General features: G+C 38.3%; 1 protein-coding gene across 4 annotated transcripts in view; it reads left to right on the top strand.

Annotated features, from left to right (window-relative positions):
- The window catches only part of MTMR4 (myotubularin related protein 4), a 52,072-nt gene that overhangs the window by 14,999 nt on the left and 14,977 nt on the right, over positions 1 to 22,096 (top strand). For 2 of the 4 annotated variants that reach the window (XM_081346548.1, XM_081346549.1), the window contains 4 exons: positions 1,335 to 1,400; positions 15,020 to 15,109; positions 20,899 to 21,015; positions 21,933 to 22,015. In XM_081346548.1, coding sequence (XP_081202674.1) covers positions 1,398 to 1,400; positions 15,020 to 15,109; positions 20,899 to 21,015; positions 21,933 to 22,015 — 293 coding nt within the window. In that variant the 5' untranslated portion in view covers positions 1,335 to 1,397. The remainder of the gene's footprint in view (positions 1 to 1,334; positions 1,401 to 15,019; positions 15,110 to 20,898; positions 21,016 to 21,932; positions 22,016 to 22,096) is intronic. The other 2 variants (XM_081346550.1, XM_081346551.1) reach the window with 1 other exon arrangement.

Consider the following 22,096-nt stretch of genomic DNA (forward strand, 5'->3'; position numbering starts at 1 on the left):
GTGGAGGCAGGTGGGGACCCCAGCGCCGCTTGGAATCTATCAGGATCCATTAAGCGTCTGGGGAAAGCAGAAACACAGTAGTTATTTCATTGAGCAGAAGGTTGGAAGGAAGTTATGTAAAGGGATATCGGAATCCTGTCTATCAACAACAGGATAACTCAATAAAAAAAGAACACAAGACTATGTTCAGTATTGCAGGAGAAGCCAGCTAATGAAAGACCAAGTTGGAAAATGGGCCAGGTTAACTGATATTTTTTATTTTTATTTTATTTTAATTCCATTTATATCCCACCATTCTCCGAAGACTCAGGGCGGCTTACAAGCTTAGCCTTCATTCTATGTATATGCCTGCTTATTAGGGCTTTCACACACCCCCAAGCGGCATTTACAAAGTCAGCTTATTGCCCCCAACAATCTGGGTCCTCATTTTACCTACCTCAGAAGGATGGAAGGCTGAGTCAACCTTGAGCCTGGTGGGATTCGAACCTGCACTAATTGCAGGCAGCTGGTGTTACTTAAGGAGGAAAGGCTGAGGAAAAAAGCACTCTGGAAAAATACATCTGGAATGTATCCCATCGGAGAGGTAATCGGGTAGCAGCTTGGTATGCTGCAAAATAATATATTCTAAACTCCTCTCCCTTCTTTCACTCTCCCGGTCATGTGACCAGAATGGAGTGTATGCAGCCTGCTCTGTGCTTCTCAGTACAGCCAAGCACAAAAATGGACAATTTGAGAGTGGAAGCACATATATTGTATACTGGAGCGGCACAAAAATATCCATTCTGCTCAGACCCTCATTCATGCACAGAGTAATACATATGCCCTCTCCAGAGTCTTGTAATTGAAGAAACATACAAACATTATAAAATATAAACATATATGTACCCCCAATTAGATCCTCACAGATATCGCAGGTGTACATTTTCATTTTTAATTAAATAATTGATTTAATGCAAGGTACAGGAGATTAAATCAGAAGCCAAGTCTTTATTTTGCTGGATTTTCTGCTTAGCAGCTATTCATTTTTCTATTTTTCTTATAGCCAGTTGTTGAAGCATGCTTTAGGAACAGTGGTAGATTCATGTACTTTGTTCTTTCACCTTTGTAGCTACCCAGAGGGAGGAGTTTAACCATTTACTCTCTCCTGCTGTTTTGGAGAGTTTCATAGTTTCATTCTGGGTGCATTGTTGCATAATAGAAGACTAAGATATTCTTATAATTTAATGCTTTAAATCATGGTGTTGTAAAATATCATTTAATGGAAGATTTGCTTTTGCTTCTGATTACATTTTGCTGATCCGTTTATCTACCTAAACTTTCTTTTTTCCCCCCAGTAGGTGGATCTCCAGCAGCAGTTCTGGAAAAAAATCAGAGACTGCCAGGAATCAGAGAAAATCATGGTGAATGTGATTTTTATTATTATTCATTTTGTTGTATGCGTTCGCAAAGTTAACCATAGTGGTTGAAGAGGATTTGTTTCATAATTGCTTGATCTTTGGTTTCTGTAACAGTATATGAAAGATAAGAACATGCTACAGACAGAGCTAAAATGGAGCTGACCCAAGTTCAAGTGTTGCAGAACTGGGATAGATATAGCATTTTTAAATTAGAGTAGGGTTTTTCTAGCTTTTTTATTGTTTATTTTTTGTATAATGTGTTGATTCCATATGAAAAGGGATGCTGTTTCTGTTCAGAGAATTTACTCTCTGCTAATAAGACAGGGATATGGAAAGACATTGGGTAGGTGTAAAAGGGAAGATCCATCCATAGGAATGTAAAAGGAACTACTCTAGGTATTTAATTCTGTGGGGAAGACCTTTTATTTTATATAGTGATTACCAGTACTTTTTCAGAGTTGTACATTTATGATATTCTTAAATGATCACTGGAAGAAAATCTCCACATTGTTTTGCTAGTTAGAGTGATGCTAATAGGCTCAGTTCCAGAGCACGCACAAAAAAATCATAATATGATTTATTTGTTCAAGAATAGCATGTTATGTGAACATGGGAATACTTATGCCCACCTCTGTGAAAAAGGTCCCAGATAAATGTGAAATTTTAGATCTGTGGATCTATATGTATAGATCAAGGACTCTCTATTTAATTACTTAAATAGGTAATTATTCCAAGTGATAATAGGAATGGGACAGAACAATCATTGGAGGATGAATAGCTGCCAAAGGTCTTTTTCTAAATGGAAGTGAAATTAATCAGCCAACGTAAGCTAGACATAATTCACCGCAGGGAGTCTGTTTCGTGTTTTTTTTAGGCAACAGATTCTCATTTGAAATGATAGAGAGGGGAAAGTTCTAATTGAAGAAGCTCATTTGAAGTAGAACAGGAAACTTGCAGTAAAGTTCTGGTGATTTTGGATTGGATGGTTTCAGAGTGTGAATAATCAGAATATGTGCAGAGCCATGCCCTGAACAATAGTAGGCTCAGTCCATTAGCATTGAAAACTTTAATGATTGCAAGGAACAATATGTTTTCATTGCAGATGGCAAACTTAATGACTGCATTGGCAACTTCATGATTAGTTGTACATTTCTCAGTGACCTGTCAAAGAATAAAAATCTCTGTTCACCCTCTGCCTTGAGTAAAGCTGTATTCCACTTCCCATATTTTGCTTATTGTCATCTCTTGCATCCTTTTAATTCGGCCAAGTGCTTTCCCAGGTTTGCATAACAGATTAATACCTTGTGAGTTGACCTTTACTTTTTTTAAATATTTCCCTTTGCATAGAGCAGGGGTGTCAAACTCAATTTCACTGAGGGCCGCATCAGCATTGCGATTGCCGTCAGGGGGCCGGGTGGGTATGGCCAGGGTGGGCGTGGCCTACTGGGTGGGCGTGGCCAGCTCTACATCCTTCGCACCAAGGGTGCCTATGGGGGCCCGGGCAGGAGTGGGACAGATCTGAGGGTCTCTGGCAGAAGGAAGGTCTCTGGGCCAGGGCCAAGGCAGTGGGGGCCATTCCCTCACTGTTTCCAGCATGGCTTCGCGGGCCACATGAAACCACTTCGCGGGCTGGATGTGGCCCCCGGGCCTTGTGTTTGACATGTCTGGCATAGAGGGACAGTGACAGCTTTGTTCCAGTCATCAGAGCTATATGCTGTCTTCATACATGAGCATTAAACAAATTACAAAATCACAGCATAAACAAGCCACCACCATATTTAGCATTTCTTCAGTTTAATTATCTACACTTTCAACCTTGCAATTTTGCAACTTTCTCTCAGGTTTTAAAATTTCCTTTATATAAGTATTTTTCATGGACATCAACATTTCTGGAATTTGTTTCAACTCTGTTCTTTTCCATACAATTATTGTTCCCATACAGTTCTCTAAAATATTCCTCCCACCATTCTTTTAGTTTAATTTCATCCCAAATCATCACATCATATTTATTTTAAATTTCATTCATTTTGCTTGAAGCTTCTGGTTTAGCTCTTTTCATTCACTTCCAAAATATTTTTTAATTATAATTAAATCACTTTGTAATTTTCTTTGTCTCTTTTGATCTTAACAATTCCTTAATTTTTGGCCACATTCTTTGCAACTTTACATTCTTTTTACCATTTTCAGCAGTCTGTATGTTTTCCCTTTTTTGACAGTTTGTTTCAACTCATTATTCCACTAAACATTCCTATTAACATAACTCCACATCCCTTTTGTCCACTTTTCACACTTATGATTTTGTAGCATCCCCACGGTCACGTGATCAAAATTCAGACAATTGGCAGTTGACTCATATTTATGACAGTGGCAGTGTTCCGGGGTTATGTGATCACCTTTTGCGACCTTTTAACAAGCAAAGTCAATGGGGAAGCCAGATTCACATAGCCACCATGTTACTATCTTAACAACTGCAGTAATTCACTTAACAACTGTGGCAAGAAAGGTCATAAAACGGGGCAAAACTCACTTAACAGCTGTCTTGCTTAACAACAGAAAATGTGGGCTCAGTTGTGGTTGTAAGATGAGGACTACCTGTAGTACAATGTTTAGAAAAGAGCAGCTTGGATAATGAGTGGAGCAGAAACCAAGTCCTATAATTCTCAATATTAAGAAAAGAACAGTTAAAATAGGATAATTGTGTTGCCTGAAAGTCTGTTATGGATAGAACAAAGTTGTTATTTGTTGATTCTGCGTACAAGTCCAGAACCATGGAAATTATGGTGAAATTGGGACATTCCTAATGATGAGCCAATTGGCAATGGAACTGAATTCCAAGGTTATAGTCTCCGTCAGAGACATTGTACCTGCTGTAGTGGCTGACTCCCCTGAAGAATTAGGTTTCTTAACATTTCTTTTTTCTAACCAGGAAAGATTAAGAAAAGGGATGCCGCGAGGAGATAGATGACAGTTGGGAGTATGGTGATGGCAATTTCTAGTCATTGGAGGTCAGTTGGAGGGGCGAAATAGTTGATGATTAATGAGAGAAAAAGGAGCACATTTAGCTCAGCTTGAGAGAAAGGTTTTTAAATACAGATTCCCCAGTGTCAAAGCATTATCATTGTAGAGAAAGATTAGTGACCAGAATAACAGAGTTGGAAGGGACCTTGGAGGTCTTCTAGACAAATAGTTGTCCGGTCTTTAGTGTTCAGTGACCAGATAGTTTTGCTTTGTGGGGTCAAAGTTCTTTTAGTAAAATCTTACTTTTGTATCTTAGATTGTACTCATCATTGTCAGTCCTTAGATATCATGCATCAGCAAGATAAAGTTATCAAATTTATCCACATTAATTACAAGTATTAGAAAATAAAGAGTATTTCCTTTTTGTTTATGGGTGGTGGGCTCCCTAACTGAAACAGGTGGTGGCAGCTTAGACAAAAAGGGTGATAATGCTGCATGTGGAAAATATCTCTGAGGAGTCTAACTGTTAAAGGAACCATGGTATCAAGTGCCCAATAGGGGTGAAAAGCCAGAGAAAAGAAGCTACCACAGCATTCTGAATTGCTAGATCTGTATTGAGCAAAAAATTGAACTAGATGACTGCCAAAATTCTTTCCAACTGTGATTCTATGAATTGTCATGATCTTTGTATTTCACACAAAGCCTTCATCAATAACTTTCTCAAGTGAAGATTTTTTTTTATTGAAAAGTTTTACAATACATTTTTTAAAAAGACAAAACCCCTCCCAACCACCTCCCCTCTCCCCAAGCCCCCCCAACTCTTCCCTCCCCTCCCCCTCCCCCTCCCCGACTTCCCAGAGCTAAATACAGGGTATAGAAATACAAACAATCATAGTCTACCTTATGCAAACAACAATAAAATATTAAGATCTATCGCACTTTAACTCTTATAAAATAACTACAAGTAATTTATATATCACATCAATACTTATTCAAATGCTAGGTGAAACCTTTTAGTCCCATATTTATTCTGGATATAATCAATCCATCTTCTCCATTCCACAATATATCTCTGTTGCGACTGGTCTTTCAAATACGCTGAGATCTTTGCCATTTCCGCCAAATTAGAAACTTTTAAAGTCCATTCTTCTCAAGTGAAGATTTTTATATAAACTGTACCCTGCCCACTGTGCATATGCACTGCTGTTCCTGTCATTTTCTTTTAAGCACTGCATAAGTGGGGCATTGGAAGCATTCCGTATGTCTTTCGAGGTCATTTTTCTTTGTCTGAATCATCATTGGATTTCAGAAGAGAGAAAAAATACCTTAATTGTCTGTTGGGAATACTGAGATCCCCAACATTGGAGCTATTTTTCCTGCTAAGCTCTCAGACTTATGACTTATAGGTAGTCCTTGACCTATTTGAAATTATGACAGTGCAGAATGAATGGTGGTTATGAATGGTCCTTGACGTTTTGGCAATCCCAGCATTGCTGCAGTCACATGATCATGATCTGGATGCTTGGCAGCTGTTTCACACTTATGACCAGTTGCAGCATCCCACAATGACATGATCACCATTTGCAGTCTTCCTTGCCGGCTCCCCCAGAAAGTCAGTGGTTAAGGTTGCAAGTCGCTAGGGTAATTCTCCCCCACCTGTGCATCATCCCCCAGACCCTTTGCGTTTTCTCCATGCCACACCTCTCGTGCACACCTGCTCATCCTCCCCATAGTTGCCACACCCTTACTCATCCCCTTCACACCTCTAGCACCTCGTGGGTGGCTGGAGGGAGAGCCGAGCAGGTGGGCAGAGTGCAGAGCACGTCGGGGTGAGTGGTGGGGAGGCGGCAGTGGCAGGATGTGTGAAAAAGGGAATCCCCCAGCTTCTGCTGCTACCTCCCTGGTGCCTGTCAAAGTGCACTTTGCACTCTGCCCACTGCTCACCCGCTCACCCATCTGCCCAGCTCTCCCTCTGGCCACCTGCAGTAAGTTGTCCCTGTGGCGAGTTGGCCGTGTGGAGTTGTCCTGCGGCAATTTGGCAGTGGCAAGTTGGCAGAGATGAGTTGGCAGTAGCGAGCTGACCGCGGCAAGGTGTCCCATTCCGCAGACAGGACAGATTATCTTGAAAGTTTCAGAAAATTCTGGAGAAATAATAAAGAGATTTCAATGGCAATTTACTATGGAACTGTTTAATTCATTTTACATCTGCGCCACCAAATCATTAAAAATAGACTTTGGTCTTTAGGAATACTATGACTTGTTTTAGACTCCTAGTGACCATATGGATAGATTTTCTTCAAAATGATCTATCCTAACCTGCCCTTTCAAGTCTCCCAGTGGTGCACTCATTGCCACCATAACTGAGTCCATCGCTCTTGTTGGTTGTCCTCTTTCGTTCCACCTTACATCAGATCAAAACTGCAACTTTGCTAAATTGTGTTCGAAGGGTTTAGCTAGTCCTCAACTACAATGGCAGTGAAAAAAGTGACATGACTGGTTTTTACACTGATGATCGTTGCAGCATGCCTGTGGTCCCGTGATCAAAATTTGGACACTTGGCAACTGGCTCGTGTTTATAATGGTTGCAGTGTTCCAGAGTCACCTTTTCTAACCTTCTGACAAGCAAAGTCAGTGGACAAGCCAATTTCACTTAACAACTGTGTTATTAACTCAACAACTGTAGTGGTTCACTTAATAATTGTGGCAAGAAAGGTGGTAAAATGGGGCAAAATTCACTTAACAACTGTTGCTTAGCAACAGAAATGTTGGGCTCAATTGTGATCATAAGTCGAGGACTACCTATATTGCAATTGCTGCATGTTCCATTTTAGTGGAAGTGTCAGTTTATTTCTTTCCAGCAGGTATTTTGAAACATGAAACATCAATTCTTGATAGTAAATCCTTTGTGTATATGTGCACCTTTGAGTCAGATTTCTGGCATCTTTCTGGAGAAGAACACATAATACATTGTTTTCTTGTTAGCATTTCTGGAAATGGTTTGCTATATTGACTTTTCCTAGGGCTGAGAAAGGGTGACTGGCCCAAAGTTACCCAGTTGGCTAAACATTTAAGGCAGGATTCACAGCCTCCCAGTATCTAATGCTTTACCATTAACTGATATGTTCTCAAATTGTATTTACTGCTTTTTTTTGTAAAGTATATGAATTGATGCAGCATAAGAAATTGCTTCCTCTTGTTCAATTCTAAGTTTGTTATTACACGTAATGAAAGAGGAAGTATATCTTTCTTTGGACAAGTGGCATTCAAGGGTATATGAAACTAGTTTTACTGAACAATTTATACAGCTTCAAAAAACTTTGAAGAACCCTAAAAGTAAGAGTGTCACAGAGCATGACAGCATCTAAACACCTTGCTTGTTCTCAAAGAGTCAAAGCTGGTTAATATTTGGGTGGAAGACCGTTCATTCAGGAAATCCCAAAGCTATGGGAAGGTGTGTTTTTTTTTCTAAAAAAAGAAAAGAAAAGAAAATTGCCCTACAGAAGATAGACTGAACAATTGTAAATTATATATACAGTAAATAATGAAAATCTACAGTAAAATGAATGAATGTGAGTATTTTTGTAAAGTATTTATAAAATGGGGAAACGAATAAAGAATTTTAAGACATGCAAACAATGATTGCAAAGTAGGGAGTAAATTGTGTTCTCTTGCAAGGAATAAATGCCTAAATAAGTGAAAATGGCTGTGTGTAAAGGATAGTCTTCCTCCTACTTTGCTATCTGGCAGCCCATATTGAGTGTTAAGAAAAACAAAAAGTTAGTTGTATGCAATGGGAAATTTAAGTGTATGTTATAAGGAAGAAAAGATATGGTCAGGAATGAATGAGTACTGAAAGAATAAGGATTGAATACAAAAGTGAATGACCATACAAAGGAAAGGTATGAAAGGTATAAAGAAATATAGCTAATGGAATTCATGTAAATTAAAAAACTAACTAGTAAAAACTTGACTTTTCCAAAAGGGTTTTAGGGACTAATTGTAGATTCACAGGGACATACGGTAATATACATTTTATTGATTGATTGATTTTATATACCGCCCTATTCCCGAAGGACTCAGGGCGGTTTACAGGGCGAATTAAACAATACAAATAAATACAATTAAAATAGAATTAAATTAAGACTAGCCCACGATTAAAACAAATTAAAATTTAAAATTTAAAGTTAAATTAAAACCCCCCTCAGTCCAGGCCAGAAAGATCAAATAACCAAGTTTTCAGGTCCCGGCGAAACAAGCGAAGGTCCAGGGCAGTCCGAAGTTCCACCGGCAGTTCATTCCATAGGGCAGGCGCGCCCACAGAGAATGCCCTATGTGTGTGTGTATGTGTGTGTGTGTGTGTATGTATGTTAATGTGTGCGCATTTGTGTTTGTATATTTGTGTTTTTTACTGCCTGATCTTTTGTTGAAAAGTAAACGTATCTTTTCTTTTATTGTTATTTTAACATTTGTAAACTACTTGGAGTTCTCAAGGACAGAGGTAAAGAAAAATTGTAAATTTATCTTTAATTTGTTTGGTTTATTATTTCTTCCTCCTTTTCTCTGCTCTGTACAACATTGCTTACCTTGAAAAGGAATAATATGATGGGTATATATGTATGTTTATAAAAACTGGTAATTTCTCTTGGTTTTCAAAAGTTGGTGGACTTCTTCCTGTACTTTTTGTTTAATTAGAATTTTTAGACAGACCACCTCTCAAGTGTGTTACAAGGATGGAATTTTTTTTTGTATTAAGAGGGAATTGATTTAGATCACCTTTGCAGTCCCTTTGTGATTTTGTACATTTGCCTCTGAGTTTGTAACAAACCCAAGGGAATCCCTTCCCTATACCTACCAGGGGTATAGCTTTTGAAAGCCAGTTTAGAGTAAAATTTAGCTATTCCGATGTTTTAAAATTAATTTTGTCTATTTAATGTATGTCCCAGAAAAGCTTTAGTTATAGGTAAAAGAACATGTTGAAAAGGAAAAACAAAAATACAATTTGTGTGCACAGTTGTTGTCTGGTTATGTCAGGTTTTCTGTGAACTGGGGATGTTTCTGAGATGTCAGCTGTATATTCTTTGGCACATAGCCAGAGGAGATTGCAGGCCTAGGCAGCTATGCAGCAGAGCTGACAGATCCCTGTGTCCCTTTGGCAGAGCTCTGCCAACAGGATTCCCATCTTTACTGTGTGAAAACAAGCACCAAGCTGAATCCTTACTGCTTCTTTTTCTTACTGTAATAGACTGAGCTAGGCGGTGTCTGCTATTGTTCCCAGACATTCCTGCACATGCTGCCTGGCTGCTAAGCTGCATACCAAGCAGTATTGTGCTGTAGCCCCACGACAGAGGACAATGAGAATTGCAGAGCCATGAATTCTCCTAGTAGGCTGAAGTGATGACTCCATTTTCTGTGTTTGCTGTCAGGGAACCCCTAGCATGGCAGAGCTTCATCTTGGTTTCATCAGAGGGAGGTGGAGTCTCTCTTCCTCCTCCTTCTCCCGCCTTTCCCTCCCCTCCATTGTCGGCAGCTGCTGAAGCAGCCAGCGCACCTGCTCCCGTCTCTGGTGACAGAGATGCTCTAGGCGTGCTTAGGAGCTTGCTTTTCTCACAGTCCGTCTGCCTGAGCCATTTATGCCAAAGGGGGCAGGGGGAAGCAATGCCACTCGCATGCCCCAGGCACGGCAAGCTGCTTTGGAAACGACCATGACTCTGCCGGGCCGTGTCTCCTGTTCCATGCTGAACTGCTTTGTAAGTAGGTTCCCTGTTTCCCACCCTTTTCTTCTCTCCACTGACTGCATGCAAGGCTGTTCCTCAGTCTGCATTTCTCTCTGCATTTGATGTTTTGGGGTGGGGGTGGAGCGGCGGAGCCAGGAAGAAAACGTACTGTCTGCCTGGAGACATCTGGCCCTTTTTACAGCTCTCCCTAATACTCGGGGAGTGGCTTTTCCCCATTCTTCTTCCTGATCTTAATTTTACATGCTTCTTGTCGATATCCTAGTTCTGTTTTTGAATAATTCCCAGAATATGTACCTCATCTTTACCTGGCGCTTAGAGGTTCCAAATTGGGGATGCCAGATTTATTCCAGTGATCTCACTGAAGAGAACTGTCTGAACAAAACGTACAAGGAGAAGTTTGGCTTTCCTAATCTAGGACATTGTGTATTGATGTTGGCCTGCTGAGAACAGGTTCACATTCACCTACAGAACCTGTGATTCCCACTTTCTGGCTGCTTTGTGCTTAATTGAATCACAGCCACGTAGCTGCCTAAGCGATGGCTTAGGTTTACTGAGACACGGGTCTTCCTATTAGAATTCCCCACTGTGCTTGCTAGCGTGTATTAAATCCTTTTGTGATATAAGGGAAGATGGAAAGTACCCTGCTTCATACTTCATACCTTCTTCATACCAATTGAAGCTGACCTCATAAGGTGGGTAGCATTTGGCAGCATTTTTCAGTACAGTTACTCAGCATGGTGCTCTACTAACCTCTGGCCTCCAGAGTGCCTCCTGCTAGGATTCTGATTTGAACCTGCTGAGAAAAAAAACTTGAGGAAGAAGCATAATAGGAATAAAACTTATCTGAAACCATGTTGGACAAGTCACGGGAATGTTTGCTGGGAGGCATAGGGGTTCTCAAGGTTAGTTAGCTGTTTACAATGTCATATAAGTAAAAAGTTGTCCTGATTCTAGCTTTGAAGATATTGTGTTGTGCCCAAGATACACAGAACCTATTCCTTGCTAGTGTGTCTGAGAAGAGGTTTAAATGGGCAACCATAGAGAAACATTTGTTCAGTGACAGAGCGCATGCAAATGTTAAAAGCACGACAGAAATTGTATGATTCACTCTGTCCAATTGGCATGATAATTAATTGAGTGCTACATATGCAGCTTAATAAAAGGGAATGGGTGCAAAAGACTGATCTGAGCCCTCAGATTTCCCTGGAGGTGTGGTCTGGATCTGGTCAATGCCTAAATGGAAGGCCAGTTTAGTTTCATTTTACTATAAGTAGTAGGGTTGAGCAATATAATGGAGACATGTGAACCATTTCACAGGGCTCTGATGTTTAATTTAATTAGGATATGAAAACCTGTGCTATTGATGGGAAAAATATTGAGTAGATTAATAAATAAGAGAATGGTGACATCAGGTACCCATGAAGGTGTGTGTGTGTGTGTGTCTGTGTATTAGCTTTGCCACAACATACAATGTTTATATTTCCAGGACCCCTATGATAAAGTGTGGGTGAAAACACAAAGTTGCAGATTAAGAATAGTTTAGCAGTTTCATCCTATATGACGGGATGTTTCTGAGCCTATCTGCCTGTCTGCCTGTCTCCTAATAGTAAAATGTCATTGGGAATGATAAGGATAAAGTACTTGGCCTTTGCATCTATCCATTTGTATATATAGTAAAATGTCATTGGGAATGATAAGAATAAAGTACTTGGCCTTTGCATCTATCCATTTGTATATGAGGGACTTGTATTTTAAAATTACAATCAGTCAAGATGTTGAGATCTAATAAACACACATATACAACTCCATTATGCTAAGAGTATTCCTATCATGAGTTAGGTGCTATCATCTTGAATCACATTTATTGCAATCTGACATACTGTGTGTCTTATGTTTGCACAAGCAGCGTGCAAGATATATTGGACAGTTATTTATAGGAGAAATAACTTTACTAGAAATAACAGTTTAATATATATATATCTCTTAAATTTTAACTAGATGTTATTGAAACATCTGGTTTTTGTTTTATTCAATCATCTGACCTTTTTTCCTCAGTTTCAAGTGACTAATATTTTTTTAATAAAATGTGAATTTATTGATACTGTGAAATATGAATGTGAGCAAAAGAAAAACCCCTTTGTGAAGTAATATTTAGAACGATTGGTGTACATGGGTGTTTTAATGTTGAATTTCAAGGGAAAGGGCGTATCATCTTCAAGAGGTTTTTAAAAAAACATATTTAGATGACCTGATACTTTATCAATATCTGAGGGCAGAAGTGATTATTGGATTAGCAGAAAGCAATTCCATATCACTAATTAATTTTACTCTCCTGGTCTTCAGAAAAGGCGTAAAAACACATGCTTTCTAGGGACACACAGAGGAGCACATAACTCTAGGGCTGGTTAGTGCTCTGAAGCCCTCCCCCCACCTTTTAATTAATTTTAACATTCCTCCTCCTTTTAACTTTCATATGCTGTTTTTATGTTTTTAATATTTTATTGTACACTGTCCAGGGTCCCTATGCAAGGGAGATGGGTGGTTATTAGATATGATAAATTAATATAAATAAATCCAGTTATCAACATCAGAAAATAGTGTTTCCAGTTTCAAATGGAAATGTTTGTTTCTATAATGAGCTAACATTTTCTCCTAACTCCTCCAAAGTTTTATCATTTTTTAGTCTGTGCACTTAATGTTATTTTAATAAAGCTGATTTAATGCTGCTCTTAGTGATAACAGTTGCTTATAGCTGGCAAAGAAAATCTCATATCTGATGAAGAAAAATGGAATAGCATACATGAATATATGTCTACAGAGCTGAAGAAGCTTCTTGGATGAGAAGCGAAACATCTTCAAAGAAAAACAAGAAAGTCTGGTTGCCTCTTGAAAAAGCACCTTTGGGACATACGTGAATATAGGAACATTTCAGATTACTGGACCACCTATATCAGCATGATCTACGTCAGAAACATATATAAGGATGAAAGTTCTCATACAAAACTACCAGGTTAGAGTAATAATCCATCTGCCTCAATATTTCTAGGCAGACATTTTTCCTTGTCATGCTTTCCCCCGCCCCAGAAACCGGGTCTCTTCAGTGGAGTGCATGTGCACTTAAAGTTCAGTGCTGGTCCTATCAACAGAACCTAGGATTAAATCCATTTTCCTCATAGCATTTTCTAAGAAAAAGTACTAGGTATTATAAGAAAATCCATAGAATTTAGAGCCAGATAATGTGATTTGCAAATATGTGTAATGCCTAGATTTCTCAGATGTTCTTTTTAGAGGTGAATATTTATCCTTTAAGAGTCTACTTTTTCTTCCAAACAGATTTAACAAAAGAGAAATTCTTCATCTTTATCCATCATGATCATGTAAAAATATGCAGGGTAATCCTGGGGCTATTTCTGAGAATTTGAAGTATTTTCCAATCATAGCTTATTTACTTAAGAACCTCTTCCATACCCTGACAAATTTTGATTTGAAACAGAAAAATGCAATCTCCCCTAAGAAACTGCCTGAGGACTTTCCTGGGTAGATAAAAGCAGTGTTAAGGAAACTTTATTGTTCACATTTTTAAAAATCTTTACTTTGCACAAATCAAGACGATAAATTTCTGCCAGACTGGAAAAACTGACAGGAGCCTATCCACACAACAAATCTAGCTCACATTAATAACCATTTAGTCTCATCAAACTCTCTTCTATAAAGTATGATTTGTTTTTAACAGTAGTGATAATTTTTACCTTCAGGGTCTATTGTAGACTTTTCCAAGGTATTTGGTTCACTATTATAGGAAACAGGTACATGGATTAGATCAGGGATGAGCCCGTGGGCCAGACATGTCATACAGAAGCCATGCCCATCCCATTGCCGGGAATGGCAAAACTGTCCCGATACATTGCGCGACATCACATGACATCGCGAGTTTGACATGTCTGGATTAGATAATCATTTTGAATATAATCCCAGAGAGGTCCATTTATAATTATGATTATTACAATAATATTCTTGTGATAAATGTAGTTCTGAAAGATCTTTGGAATGGCATCGTTTAAATGTGTTAATAAAGGTATGGTTGTTGAAGTTATAATAATTTAAAAAAAATAGAATACCACTGGAAGATTGCAGTGGACCTTGATTAGGTGAGAAACCATATTGAGAAATATTAGAAGATCCCATTTTCAAGTAGAGGTTAGGCTGAAAGTTTCAGTTGTAAAATAGAAATACATAAATAGTTCCACTGTAAGTTAAAGAAATTTAGCTCAGTTTCTCCAAATTGTTGTTGTTGTTGTTGTTGTTGTTGTTGTTGTTGTTGCTGCTGCTACTATTCCTACACTATGTCATTTTTGTACATTAAGAATGTTTGTGAAGTTAGCGCTGGCTGGTTAATTATAAGAAGGAGCTAAAGGGACACTGTTGGAATCACTGGTTGATTAGGAATAGTTATATTTGTTTGCCTTTAGTTTCAAACTGGTTTATTGTAAATCTATATTATTTTATTTATTTTATTTATTTTAATTCCATGTATATCCCACCCTTCTCCGAAGACTCAGGGCGGCTTAGTAAAAGTATTAGATTATATTTCTGGTTACTGGGTGCTTGGAAAATTTATATATACATCTTATCATCACTATATGTGGATTGTGCATATGAGAGTAGTGTGGATATGGTGACTAGGAGACTGAACACAAAGAATTCTGATTAATATCCACCCTCATTGAAGTAAGTTCACTGGGAAACTATTGATGAATAGTTTCACTATCTCTAAATACAATATATCATACAGAATCAAAAAATCTATGAGAGAGTACTATGTGACATCTTGAATAAAAAGATGGAATTCATAAGTATATGTTTGATATGTTTTCGCAGGTAATGATCCATATGTATCTCTAAGCATTTGTTTTTCTGTTTGGTTTTTAGGGTGAAGAAGGCCCTCCCAGTCTAGAATACATCCAAGCTAAGGATTTGTTCCCACATAAAGAACTGATTAAAGAAGAAGAGTCTTTACAGGTAAGTTACTTGGGTTTCACTAGCAGAGGAATGGTGTATAAAATAAAACCATATGACTGAAGTAGCAACAAAAGATGTAAAGAACATCTTTTCCCATACAGTTGGTAACTGAGGAGGATAAAATATATGCCTACAACAGTAGCTGCAAGTTCCAACTGTTGTTCAAATGCCATTCAAGTCTTTTCTTTGTAGATCTATATATTTTAAAAATTGCACCATGGTTCTCCCATTTTGAGGACAGAGTATTAAACTCAGCATAGTGTGAGACAGATACTTTTTCTACTTCATTGTCTTTCCAGAAAACACACACATACAAACACACAGAGAGAGCACAAATACCAAACAAAACTAAATTCCTGGGTGATCGATATTACAATGAAAAAGAAGTTGTTCAGTAGCCCAATTCAGAATGGATATAGATAGCCCTGTCTAGAAACCAAGATGGAGAGAGGATGTATCTGCAGCAGCTCTAAATGGTTAGCAGAAGCTGGACTAATCCCAGTCATGACCGTCTACTGGAGGGGTAGGGATGGGGTCAACAGCATCAGTTGCAACTGAGCAATTGAATCCCCGCCCCTTTTATGTCCAAGTGATATCCCAGATCCCAATCCTTGACTACATCATCACCAGTATGAGGCACCTTAGGTTGTCTGATGGCAAATTTTGTGAAAGCACTATTTCAACAAAATAATTAAGGGCAACTCTAGACTGCCTTCACAGTAAGCCGGGGTGAGTTAATGTCATGAGGACATGTCCTTTAAAAAGCTTTGGTAAGTGGGAATGGAGGATGAGCAATTAGACCAGATATTGTATGACAATCCCTCAGTAGTTTTACCAAATGGCTTTAAAAAGAATTAGAATCCTTTTTTTTTTACTTTCTAAGCCTTAGATGGATTCAAGTGTTGAAAGCAAAAGCCGTTAGCTTTCCAGCTTGACTGATATATGTACAGACATTTCTTGTCCTTTAACTTTAAATTGCTTTTTAAAACTGCTAATCAGATTTCTGCATATAGCTGTTGTGTCTTGGTTTCCTTTGGTTTATAAGGATGATTTAAGGAGATTAATTTACTTAACAGGGTTGGTTTTTTCCCCAAGTTTGATTTAAAATGGTCATATAATTGAATTCTGTATAAAAATGGTACTATTGAATTTCAAACAGATGGAGAATTTCAGTATTACCATTATTGAGCATATTTCCTCACTGATAGTTTGGAGGAGAAGGTGAATCTTGCCGTGAGCCCTAGGAAAAAGGGCCATTGAGAAAAGTATGGTCATTGGTCATCTAGTTAATGAGCTTTTCCTTCCTCTAGAGATTGGCAAACTTTTCTTTGAAGAGGAATCCAAGAATGGGCATTCTTGGCACAACATAATTAAAATTTCACGAGAATGAATTTAAAACATGCATTTTTTATTTTGGCTTGTGTAATTTTTTAAAGACATTTAAAATTATTTTACATCTCATAATAAGTCCATACAGTCAGAAAACAAAGGGTGCATGTCAGTTTGGGACTTGCTAGTTTAGGTATGAGCATACTTACATCACTGCTTCTTTTAGATTAAAAAAAGCGATAAAAAAGAAATGCCTCACCTGCTTCCTGTGAGGTACTGTTGAGCTTTTCTTCAGTTTTGCTATATCATTCTGGCCAGAAAGAATTGTAAGAGAGAAAACTACTTCAAAGATATAAAGTGAGCTGTCAAAATGTTAATTAAATATGGAATTGCAGTACAGGTAGTTCTTGACTTATGACCACAGTTGACCCCTGAATTTCTGTTGCTAAGTGAAACATTTGTTAAGTGAATTTTTGCCCAATTTTGCAATATTTCTTGCCACAGTTGTTAAGTCAATCACTGCAGTTGTTAAGTTAGTTACATGGTTGTTAAGTAAATCTGGCTTCCCCATTGACTTTACTTGTCAGAAAGTCTCAAAAGGTGATCACATGACCCTGGGATACTGTAATCACCATAAATATGAACTGTCAACCATCCAAATTTTAATCACATGACCGTGGGGGTGCTACAATGGTTGTAAGTGAAAAACGGTCATACGTCACTTTTTTCCAGTGCCATTGTCACTTTGAAGAGTCACTAAACAAACTTGTAAGTCGAGAACTATCTATACACTCTTGTGCAAATTTCATATCCCTTATCCATTTTCATATAGTCCTGTGAGTTTTAATTTTCCAGTTAATCTGAGCAAAGAAATAAACCTCAACAAAAACTACTTCTAAGTCACTAAGGAAGATATCCTTGATGCATAAACAGAAACAGACCCCCCCTGCCTTTTGCAATTCACCTCAAATGCAATGTAGACTGACAACCAGGTTGTTATTCTCCTTAGTTTTTGTCCTGTTTAGTTATTTTGTCTGCTCCTTTTGCATTCTACTCACCTAGTTCTTAACAGTAAAGCTTATTAATGCATGATGTGACAAAAGGTTTATTTTTCACCCGTCATGTTGTGGACCGTGATGCTGATTTGGGCTAAGCAGGAGTGACTGACCTAAGATCACTCAGGTGATTTCTCTGCTTAAGGAAGAATCTAGCTCTCCTCTGAACCTGGTTCAGCTTCTTAAGCACTATAAGCACTGAGTCTTATCAGGCTGACAACCAGCACTTTCAGAAAATCAATTGTTGTTATCCCTCAATAATGTTTAAAAATGCAGATATAAGTTCTTATTTTAGAACTGAAGGAAAAAAGAAACTGAAAGATTCAATCTGGGAGACTGCGATGGGGGGCAATATAAAAGATACTATAGAAAAACTAGGTCCAATTGGTATCTCTTTGCATTACCAGTGGACAATAGAGCTGAGATCCTGTTGGATGTTAGTCCTTGCTGTTTTTGTAATATATTCCTTATTCCCTATCTGATAATTCCCAAGCAGATGTTGTCATCTCTGCTAATATTCTGCCAAGGTGTTAGTGACAGTGCATTTGATTAGGGATGTCACTTATTTACTTATTAAAATTATATGCCACCTTTGAAAATAAAGACTTTCCCAGGATGGCTTTTAAAAGATGTTTGCAAACGCAATCCAGATTTATTAAACATATTTTTATAACTGAGGTAGAAAATTACTGGAATTCGAAATAGATGAATCTCATGGAAATCTTTGCAACAAATTTTCCTTTGATCTGTTTCAGAAATTCAACATGAATCAACTATGAAGATAATCCATGTGATACTGTGTTGCACTAAAACTGCACTATATGAATCATAATCTCTCTTAAATTGTTTTGGATGTGTTTTAAGTAAATTTGTATATATAGTCCAGTTAGTCACTCCTTCTGCTTAAACATGTTTGAAGAATTCAGGAAAATCACCCGACAGTCTTTCCCAACAATTTTTTTATTGGATCATTTTCTAAAGCATACAAAATGGTACAGCTTAAAATAATCAATTCCTTAGTTTCCACTTTCATTATTGCAAAACACTGAAAAACTAAAATATATAGTTTTCATCTTGTGTTTTTCAGAGTGAAGCAGCATGGCCTAAATTGCACTCCAGTCTTGTGGGAATATCCTGACCTCTGTTCATCACTGGATGTGTTAAATTTTCTAGTTGTCCAATAAAAAAACAAATAAAAAACATTTTAGCCAATATCACTATATATATCACTATATATATATATACTGTATATCACTATATATATCACTATAATATTAAAGCTGGAAAAAAGTATTTTTTACTTCAGTTTAAATATAGTTCAGACTGATGACAAAGACCTTTCAGACAATTAATTATTGATGTCACTTTAAAGTATGTCCATAGAGGTTATTTTAGAACTGAGGAAAAAATAAAAGTAGTTTACTTCTTAATTTTAATTTTAATTTTAGGAAGGCTACATACATCAGAAGTTTTAACTGTTCTGCATCTAAACTGCTGTGCATCCATTTACTCCAGGGGTGTCAAACTCAATTTTATTGAGGGCCGCATCAGCATTGTGGTTGCCCTCAAGGGGCCGGGTGGGTATGGCCTGGGTGGGCGTGGCCTACTGGGTGGGCGTGGCTAGAGTGCGTATGGCCTACTGGGTGGGCATGGCCAGCTCTACATCATTCGCATCAAGGGTGCCTATGGGGGCCTGGGCAGGAGTGGGACAGATCTGAGGGTCTCTGGCAGAAGGAGGGTCTCTGGGCCAGGGCCAAGGCAGTGGGGGCTGTTCCCTCACTGTTTCCAGGGTGGCTTCACAGGCCACATGAAACCACTTCGCGGGCCGGATCTGGCCCCCGGGCCTTGTGTTTGACATGTCTGATTTACACTATAAATACATAGTAGAGCTGGTATCATTCTTCATGATATAGATCTCTGTGGATTTCCTTATTATAGTATTTCTTACTTGTCCCAGTCATTCCTAAATAGATGTTGTCATTCTCTGTACATTTACTAATAAGGTGCCAGTGACAATGCTTTGGACCTGAAATGTTACTTATTTAAATTATATAAATGGGATACAGTATCTTTCTTCAAAATAAAAGCATTCCCAAGACAGTTCACAAAATATTTGAAAATCATAATCTTAAAAAATTTAAGCTAAAAGAGCAGGCTAAAGTTCAAAATATTAAAGCAAAAACAATTTCCAAGATTAAAAGCAATCTCCACTTAAGTACCAGTGCTGGGGACCAGATGAATCATCACCTTGTAATTGTCTCGGTAGAAGTAGAGAAAGGGTTTACTATTCCCTTCTTCTGGGATCTTTTTCAGGTTCAACCACTATAGCCTTTACAGGTAGTCCTCTACTTACAAACATTTGTTTAGTGATTCAAAGTTGCAACAGCATTGAAAAAGTGACTTATCACTGTTTTTCAAACTTATGACCGTTGCAGCATCCCCATTGTGACGTGATCAAAATTTGGATGCTTGGCAACTGGAATGCATTTATGACGGTTGCAGTGTCCCAGGATCTCCTTTTGCAACCTACTGACAAAAGTCACTAGGGAAGCCAGATTCGTTTAACTTAACAACTGCAATGATTCACTTAACAATTGTGGCAAAAAAGGTCGTAAAATGGAGCAAAATTCATTTAACAACCATCTTGCTTAGTAATGGAAATGTAGGAGATGAGCCAGTTGAGCCCACAGGAGGGGTCAAACATGTCATCGGTCTTAAGTCCCTTTGTAATCCCCAAGACATCTAAGTCCAACCCATCTTGAATTCCATTGACTCTTATCTACCGCCAATTTGCTTTGGCCATTAGTAGTTCAGATTCTTGAAGACAGCATAAGCTTACAATAAACCTTTATGTTCATTTGAACTGCCTGGACTTTCCCATGCTTGACTGGAAAGTATGGGCTCAATTGTGGTCATAAGTCGAAGACTACCTGTTGTCATGAAACTTCCTGGTAGTTTCCCATCCAAGTACTAACCAGGCTTGACCTTGCTCATTTCTGAGCCTAGATATAATCGCCCAGAGATCACCACCTGCTGAAACACGCATTTCTAGGCGGGAGTAGTTAAAAATTCAAAAATGTAATGTAGTAGAAGGCTTCATTTGCCACGTAACAAAAATTAATATTAAAATGTTAAAATACCTGAGAGAATAAAGCATAATTGCTTGGCACTGAGGATGATATTATAATTCAAGAAGGAACAAACTGAAATAAAAGTTTCTTCAGATAATGTATTCGCAGCACATGAAGAAAGTTAATACTAGAAATTTGGGCTGGAAAACAAGTGTTTGATCTATTTCTTTCTGAACAGAGCATTCCATTGGTTATATGGGGGTATGCTATATCTCCCTGTAACCTTGGCTGGTCAGTCGGCAACTACTTTAATGTGTGAGTTTCCCTTTTCTAGGTTCCATTTACTGTGCTGCAAGGAGAGGGTGTGGAATATCTTGGCCATGCAAGTGATGCCATCATTGCCATCTCTAACTACCGGCTCCATATCAAGTTTAAGGACTCTGTAATCAATGTAAGTCTTGTTAATATATTAAATGGTTATTTCTGGAAGAGCCTATACTTTCCTGTGTTAATTTTTCTTTCCCTTTGAAACGAATTATGTAGCTTATCCTTTCACTGAGCCACAAAGCAAACTTGAAGAGTCCCCTATCTCAATGGTCCCCAACCTTTCCAGCTTGGTGGCCTGGCAGGGAGGAGGGAATGGTTTTGTGTAAGTGAAAGGCATGCCCTCAAGCGCCCACCACTCACCCACTACTTGCGTGGCCCTGTTCCAAATGGATCAAGGCCTAGTAGTGGGCTGTGGCCCAGTGGTTGGGGACTTCTGTCCTGTCCTTTACCACTCTTGATCAGACAGCTTCTGATGTCTCAAGTGAGGTACTCACCATACCTTGCAAAATGTTTCAAAGAGAATATTTGTCAATTTGGGTTAGGGTATTATTTTTTTAAGGAAGAATTGCCTTCATGAAGGCAAACTCCTAGTATGATCTGTGCTTTGTTTATGGGAAGGCTATAGCTTCAGATTGTCATGTGCTTTGAAAGGAGTAAGTCGTGCATATTATTCAATCATAAAATATGGTTTCTAATTGCACCGAGATTCATGCATTTCCGATATTCATTGGCTATACTTTTTTTTACCATACAATGGACACTTTAATCTCTCTCCCTTCCATCCTTCCCTCCCTCCCTCCCTCCCTCCCTCCTTGATGTCTCCTTCAAAACTGCCTTGATGTCTCTTCAATACTATCCCTACATTACTAAGAAAATCTGCTACATGCCAAATTGAGTTTATTCCTGTTCCTACTATAGCTTACAACTAATGTTACTGTTTCCATAATACCATTAGAATACCTGACACATGTTTGACAGCTAGCTTATTGTCTATTTGAGTGTTAACATACCTGTTCATTCATTCCTTGCTTTTGTTTTTAGGTGCCTTTGAGAATGATGGAAAGCGTGGAGAGTCGGGATATGTTCCAGCTCCATATTGTCTGCAAAGATTCCAAAGTAGTCAGGTAGGGGATGTCTAATAGCACCCTGCTCTTATAGCCTGGTGAGAGTCAGCAAATGTGATTTACTCAAACTAGGGATGGATA

Source organism: Vipera berus, assembly GCF_964194415.1.
Source record: "Vipera berus genome assembly, chromosome: 1".
Lineage (NCBI taxonomy): Eukaryota > Metazoa > Chordata > Lepidosauria > Squamata > Viperidae > Vipera > Vipera berus.